Source organism: Lactuca sativa, chromosome 3, assembly GCF_002870075.4.
Source record: "Lactuca sativa cultivar Salinas chromosome 3, Lsat_Salinas_v11, whole genome shotgun sequence".
Taxonomy (NCBI): Eukaryota; Viridiplantae; Streptophyta; class Magnoliopsida; order Asterales; family Asteraceae; genus Lactuca; species Lactuca sativa.
In genome coordinates, this window is record NC_056625.2 from 22,264,055 (window position 1) to 22,271,200 (window position 7,146).

At 36.5% G+C, this 7,146-nt stretch overlaps 1 protein-coding gene across 3 annotated transcripts; it reads right to left on the bottom strand.

Annotated features, from left to right (window-relative positions):
* Positions 1 to 241: 241 nt before the first annotated feature.
* On the bottom strand, positions 242 to 5,048 carry LOC111907374 (SNF2 domain-containing protein CLASSY 4). 3 transcript variants are annotated; one of them, XM_023903147.3, is made up of 4 exons: positions 4,885 to 5,048; positions 2,806 to 4,598; positions 2,558 to 2,716; positions 242 to 2,482 (listed from the first exon to the last, which is right to left on the bottom strand). In XM_023903147.3, exons 2-4 carry the CDS (start codon positions 4,576 to 4,578, stop codon positions 587 to 589), a joined length of 3,828 nt encoding a protein of 1,275 aa, XP_023758915.1. In that variant the 5' UTR covers positions 4,579 to 4,598; positions 4,885 to 5,048; the 3' UTR covers positions 242 to 586. The 3 variants fall into 3 exon arrangements, with proteins under 3 accessions (XP_023758915.1, XP_042755941.1, XP_023758916.1); XM_042900007.2 differs by having other exon boundaries at positions 4,921 to 5,036; XM_023903148.3 differs by lacking the exon at positions 4,885 to 5,048 and adding an exon at positions 4,746 to 4,767.
* Positions 5,049 to 7,146: the final 2,098 nt, after the last annotated feature.

Genomic DNA, 7,146 nt, shown 5'->3' on the forward strand with positions numbered 1-7,146 from the left:
TTTTTTATTTCAATTGCAGTAGATAATGCATAAGTTGCAATGAAATCCATCAATTATATTTACACAAAATATACAAAATACATATAGCATATTGTATTCTTTAATCCAAACGTATTTATTTGACCCGAAATTATCAAGTAAGAGCAAGCAATTCACCAACCACTAAAAACTGATTATATGTGGGTTCAAACCTCAATAATACATCCGGTCTCTAACTTGGATTGAGCTTATAAACGAAAAATTACGCTAAAAACAACCCTGACTTGAAAGCTTCGTGAAACTATATCTTGGGTACAAGGAAATTGAATTGAGCTTATTGTTATAATTCATACAGCTTGTTCTACTCTTACCTGTTTGAACTCCACAGCAATTATTTTGGTAGTAATTTCTTCATTTCTACCTACCCCTACAGTTAATAATTATATATGACCAAAAACAAACACCCAAAATACAAAACCCGAAGAAAAATTAGATTAGAGATTCAAGAAAAAGCATATGTTACTTATAACTAGTAGTAGTTAAAATAAAAGAAGACCATAACGTAGTAAGTAGAGTTCCTTCAGTCCAAAACTTGGTATGCAATAAATCAACCAAAAGTCTTAATTAGATCCGATTCTTTTGGTTGGTAAATCACCTTCTCAAACATATGCTGCAACTTATCATGTTGCACCATTTCTTCAAGAATCTTATCTCCCGACACCATGGCTGCTATTTTAGACTTTGAAGCCACATTATTTTTTGAAGAAAAAACCAACTCAGACAAATGACTCTTTTCCACCTGTCTAATATACTTCTCACCCTCCATTGTTCCAGTGACTAAATGATAAACATAAACAAGTTTCTTCTGACCAAGTCTATACGCCCTACTAATCGCCTGTCTCTCTACAGACGGATTCCACTGCACATCAAGCAGCACAACCCTGGAAGCACCCACCAGATTAATCCCTTCAGAACAAGCCCTGATTGAAGCCAACAGTGTCTTCACTTCACTTTTCGGATCATTAAGCGTATTAATCGATGTCTGTCGATTCTTTTCCTCTTGTTGTCCATCCATATACAAAAACTCCCTATCTCTAACCCAACGAAACTTCTTCTCCAACAACTCCATTATAAACTTCAACGGTTTCGTATACTGACTAAAAACCAAAACCCTTTCGTTCAACGCGCAACTAAGCTTTATAAGCTCCATTAAGAAATTCGTCTTCCCACCCGCACTCGGGTCGTTTTTGAACATTTTCAAAACTTTGCGGATCCCTTCGTTATCCATGAAACTGTCTTCAACCAACGAAGGATGAATGGATACCAACGACATCACATGGTCGTTTTCCACTTGACTTTTTGTCCCCGACATCATTCCGAGTAATGTTTTTTGTGTTTTTGTAGGTTTTAAAACGACTAAAGCGTCTTTTAACCCGGGGAGTTTTTCTTGTAAAATTGTTCCTTTGTGTACATGGACAAAAGGGTCGATCATGGCTTTCAATTCGTCCAACTTATGCCGGCTTTTCAACACTTCGCTTGTGATGGAATCCCATTGCCCTTTCACGGAACTGTTTTTCCGGTTTCGTTTTATGGTGAAGCCGTCGTTTCTTATCATGTCGAATGCTAATACGGGATTCACCAAACAGAATGTGTTGAAGAGTTCGTTGAAGTTGTTCTGGAATGGAGTCCCGGAGAGAATGATGCTTCTTTTTGTTTTCACATTTTGTAATGCCTTCCAAACCAGGCTTTCTTCATTCCGGGGTGTATGCCCTTCGTCTAGGACTAATAGAGTCGGAATCTGAAGAAGAATCTTTCTGATTTCTACGTCTTCGAAATTTTTTGATGTTGAACTTTTTTCTTTCTTTCTACCCTCTTTGCCAGCTAAGCTTTCGAATAGTCTATACGTGATTCCCAACACACTTGACTTTCTCTTCCAAGAATACAGCTTTAATAAACGGAGGCATCGTGCGCTCTTTCCATTCCCGTTTTGTTTCAAAAGAGTGGATGCCGTTCCGTCTTCTTCACCGGAATACTCTTTGTTGTTCAAGTTGTAAAATGGAACATCCGCTTCCCATTTTTTAAACTCTTCTTCCCATGTTAGAAGCATACAACGAGGAGCTATAATCATTGGTCTTGAATTCGGATACATTCGCATGAATGCCATCAGAAAAACAATTGTGAGCCTGCTTTTTCCAGTTCCAGGGGCATGGGAGATTATGCATCCACTTCCACCATTGGAAAGACATTTTTCTAACTTTTCAATGTAGGTCCCACCTGCGATTTTCTTCCAAATGAACTCAAACCCGTCTCGCTGATGTGGATACATGGTTTCTTTGACACCTGGCACCAAGTCCCAAACTGTCCCTTTTTCGTATTCACTCCCTTTTGAATCATTAGGACATTCTTGATGGCCTTCAGCAAATTGAAGATCTGAAAATTTAAGGTTGTCTGTTTTGTCGGTGTCGGTTTCATGTCTGCTATGCCCTCCCCTTCCATTCTTACCCTGTGCATATAAATATCAAATCAAATAAACATCACAATGCAGTAATTTAAAAGTAGGAAATAAGCAAAAACTAACCAGAGGAGGTAAAATGTCTCTAACTTCAATCTCAACAAAAGAACAATATCTGCAGATGATTCCAAATTGATCATTGATTGTAAGTTGATGTTTTCCTAGGCGACAACGTGTGGCTTGGTCAATATCCTCCATAAAGAAGTCAGCATCACCATGAGTAACCTGCATATCATCCAGAGTAAATGGAATGGATAAATTATTTGAATTCTTTAAGATTCAAAATACCATTTTACATAAATATGAAAACTTACTGCAGAAGCATCAGGGCAACCAATTTCTGAAAGTTGGAAGCACATATTCATCTCATCAAAAAGTCCATCAACTTCCATATCGGTTTCTGATTCATCCTGCTTCATATTATCTTCATCTTCAAATCTGAACTTATATGACACTATTTGTTCAACAGATGTTTGATGTACAGGACTGTCTTTTACTGGACTGTCTTCTATAGGAGTGACATACTGTTTAAGCAGTTTGTCTCCATCTTCACCTTCCTTTATTGTTTCTGTGAGAATCTTGATTACATCAATTACATTTCCAAGTTGTTTTTTGGATATGATATTTACAGCCTTTTGAGTGTTGGTTCCATTGGCATCTTTAGATGAACAATGTTGTTTGCTATAATCTGCAACCCAAAAAGGTTGCTCAATGGCTTCATGTATAGACTGCTCCTTTTTCAATTTTGCTTTTCTACCACAACCAAGTGAAGTATCTGCATCTGTTCGCCTCTTTTTTGATACAGGCTCGTTTAATGGACCTTTCTTAACCACTTCAGTCCAAAACCTGTCTCCTGTATCACCCATTTTATCCACCTCCAGAACACTAGAGTCATCATCATCATCATCACTAGAAGAACTCAAACTAATAACTTCAACATCCTTACCACCAACAACATGAGCATTCTCAGGTGGGTCCATGTCCTGCCAATCACTGTCATCTTCTTCAGATGACTTTAGCTCCTGTGAATCATCACCTTCATTAACATCTGCTTGAATAGAATCCAATTCCACTGGGCTTAACTTTATCTCATTACTTCCAACACGAGAACTATGGGAGGGATCAGTGTCATCCAAGCATGTAATATCATCACCTAATGTAATACGTTCATGGTCATCACTTTCATCAAGGAGACAACCATGTGAAGTCACGAACTTATCTTCAAGAATCCTCTTCCCTTTCAAACAATCGCCATTTGAAGTAGTAATGTCACACAAAAATCCTTTTTCTGATTTCTTTTCAGTTTTCCCAGAACCGTGGCTCTTGCTTGATTTTGAATTACCACCCAATAATGAAAACGCATCATCATCATCACTGTTATCCTGTGAATCATTTGTTCTAGCGCTTTTATTATCCAAGTTTTTTCCAAAAAAATCCCTACTCGAGACAGCAAATCCATTTTCGAACTTTTGATTGGTTTTTACACTTGCAGAACCCCCTGCGACATCGGACGTACTTTGATTCCTACCAGAGCTCTTACTCAACTCGACAACATCGACGTCTTCATAGTATCCATGCCCACAGTCATTCTCTAATTCATCAATGAGGCTATTTCGTTTCGAGTTCTTGCCTATTTCTGAAGATCTCCCGCTTCGCAATTTCTTCTCGATCTTTCCACTTCCAGAAGTCTCTTCAGTTCCAAATCCACAATGATTCGCCGGAGAGGGCTCATTCAGCCCCACATGATCATCATCATCATCATCGGATTCAACAATTAAGCAAACAGGAGTCGCATTCTTGCCCCTCTTTGAAACTTTCCCTAATTTGTCTCCCCCTTTACGCCCTTTCTTTGTCTTACGAGACCTAACTTCGATTTCATCTCTTCTTTCATCGCTTCCCTTTAATCCGTCAGTTGATTTCCCAGAACTCTCTCCAACCCTATCGATCCGATCATCACCACCGCCACTGCTGCTGCCGCCGGAAGGATTGCGAGGCCTTCCGTTATGTTTTTTCTCATTGAACTCTAAGTAAAGCTTGTCATAGCAAGAACGCGTTCGCTGACATAGCTTAGTTCTCGAGAAATCCATCACCTTACCAACTCAATCCCCTACATCACATATAAAAAAAATACCAAACAAACACATCATCAGAGAATCACTAAAAGATTGAAAACAGTACGACGAAGTGACCTAATATTATATATATATACACGAAAATATATATTATATATATTCTTTATTTATTAACTCCTTACAAACAAACAATCCATCCAAATAGCCAATTGCCACTTCGATTAAACACTAAATTGCCACGATCTTATATACCTAAACTACACATTCTGTCAAACATCAATCACACGAAAAGGTAAATCGATAAAGAACTGCATTGCTCACATGAATAAACATACGACGGCATCGGAGAACTCTTACTCGAATCTCAAAATTGACAATGGAATTGGAGCGGAAACGAGTAATCTAAAGTCAATACGAATTCTAGAGAGAGAAATAAGCTAAAGTGAGAGAGAGATACGGCAGCACAGCAATAATGACGAATATTTTGGGTTCACTCGCCAAAAAAACGCGATGGGCGCGAAAAATTCTATTCCATGCGAATCGACGGCTTAACTCGGATCCGGAAAAAGAACATTATGTTGGCCCCACGGTTACACCTGTGACTTGAGATTCTTGTTTTCGTTCGCTTTCACGTTTTGTAGACTGTGCATCGATGTTTGTACCTTGGCCCTAGAGTTTAGAGGTTTCAATTTCAAAACTGTACCCGAAAAATTCAAAATCGAATTCAGATCATTTTCAAATCGGAGCCAAAATCAGTTTGGTTTTTCTATTTTTCTACTTTTTTCTGGTTCTGAAATGACACACTTTTGCATTTTTATAAATAAACTAATATTGCGTTTAATATATGTGCATCTAACGGAAGCACATTGTGAATGAGGTTTGGAGAAGATTTGCGTTTGGTTTAGAGCCTTGAATATCGTTGGTAAAATTCAGGAAGATAAAGAGTATACTTTATTAAACTCACATTTGAAAATATTGATATCTTTTGGTTACCCGAGGATATCCAAACTTTAGACAGTTTATTCTCTTTTTAAAAACTTTCATTTTTAGTTGTTAGTATTTTATAGAAATAACTAGTGGTTTACCTACATAAAACGACGGCAATGAATAATTCTCAATTAGTAATTAAGGTGTTGTTTGTTTTTTGTAAAAAAACATATTCAATCTTTTATTGTTGCGTGACACAGCACGCGCGCATCACTTTTAATCTCGTAATTGTTTGTTTTTTAAAAGTCTTCAGAACAAAAAATATATGCACGTGTTCTGTTTGGCGCAGCACTTGTATTGTCTTTTCCAACATTTTTTTCCTTTTTCTTATTGAAATCTTGATTATACGTTATTGAAATCTTATTTTACTTTTTTTTATAAAATAATAATAATTTTTTGATGAAATATCATTATTTTTTGCTAAAATATCTTTATTTTTTGTTGAAATATCATCATTTTTTGCTAAATTAGCATAAAGTATTGCTGAAATGTCATACATTATTAAATTTCCGGTATTATAAACTATTTTCGGTTTATAAAATCAGTTTATTTTAATTTTTAATATATTCAGCAGCATGCAGATGTTAAAAAAACAAACACACTTATTATTACAGTTTGCAGTGGTTTGGTCCACCTCTTCTACTGCAAAGGTTACAGAGGTGGTCCGCAGAGTTCATGAATTTTTGCTTCAAAAAAACATACAACAACTAAGTCATTCCGATGAATAGTTTCCTTGTGGTTATCAAATGAAACCATACAATTCATTCAGTATTAACCAAATTACAAAATATTGTTAATTCTTTAGTCCTTACAATTCTCAAACGTTGATAAATCTAGTTATGTGCTACTGTTGAGGTATGAAGTTTTGTACAATACATGGAGCACGTGGAGTTGTAATGGAGCATCGGAAATCAATATGAACCACTTGGAGTTCAAAGAGCAAGTAACAAAGGAGCGGATCATCTGAGAAGAAAATAGATAATCGGATAAAGGAACAAATCAAGTAACAAATTAACGGATCTTTTAAGAGGGGAATGGAACACCTAATAAGGGAATGGAGCATCTTGTGATTTTCAAGATGAAGGTGCGCTACATGTGTTCCTTTGTTGAGCCATGATATCATTTGATGAGCCACTTGTGGAAGATGCTCATATGAAAATGTCCATGCGATGATGCTCATGGAATATGTTTATGCGAAAATACACATGAAGATGCTCATGCGATGATACTCATGGAAGATGTTCATGCGATGATGCTTGTAGATGATGCTCATGTGATTATGCTCGTGGATGATGCTCATGGACGATGTTCACTGATGATGATGTGACATCCCCAATTTTCTCAGCTAGTAAAGACCGTTTTATTTGTGTTTATTTTAAATAAGAGTGATCTTTATAATTGCAGAACCCGTCCCGTAAAAAGTATTTCGTAAGAAAATGTTTTTTTTCCATTTATTATTAAAACTTAGGATGTCATAACTGATACAAAATATAATCATAAATGTAATCATTATTGTCTGTAATAAATGTCTAAACTCCTCGAATCTCCTAGGGAATTGTACCTTCATACTGTTTCATGTGATACAAAAAAACTGAG

Coding starts and splice junctions, on each gene's coding strand:
- LOC111907374 (XM_023903147.3), bottom strand. CDS start 4,578: ATGGATTTCTCGAGAACTAAGCTATGTCAGCGAACGCGTTCTTGCTAT. Junction 2,717..2,805: donor GTTGCCCTGATGCTTCTGCA/GTAAGTTTTCAT, acceptor GATGATATGCAG/GTTACTCATGGTGATGCTGA. Junction 2,483..2,557: donor GAGACATTTTACCTCCTCTG/GTTAGTTTTTGC, acceptor TTATATGCACAG/GGTAAGAATGGAAGGGGAGG.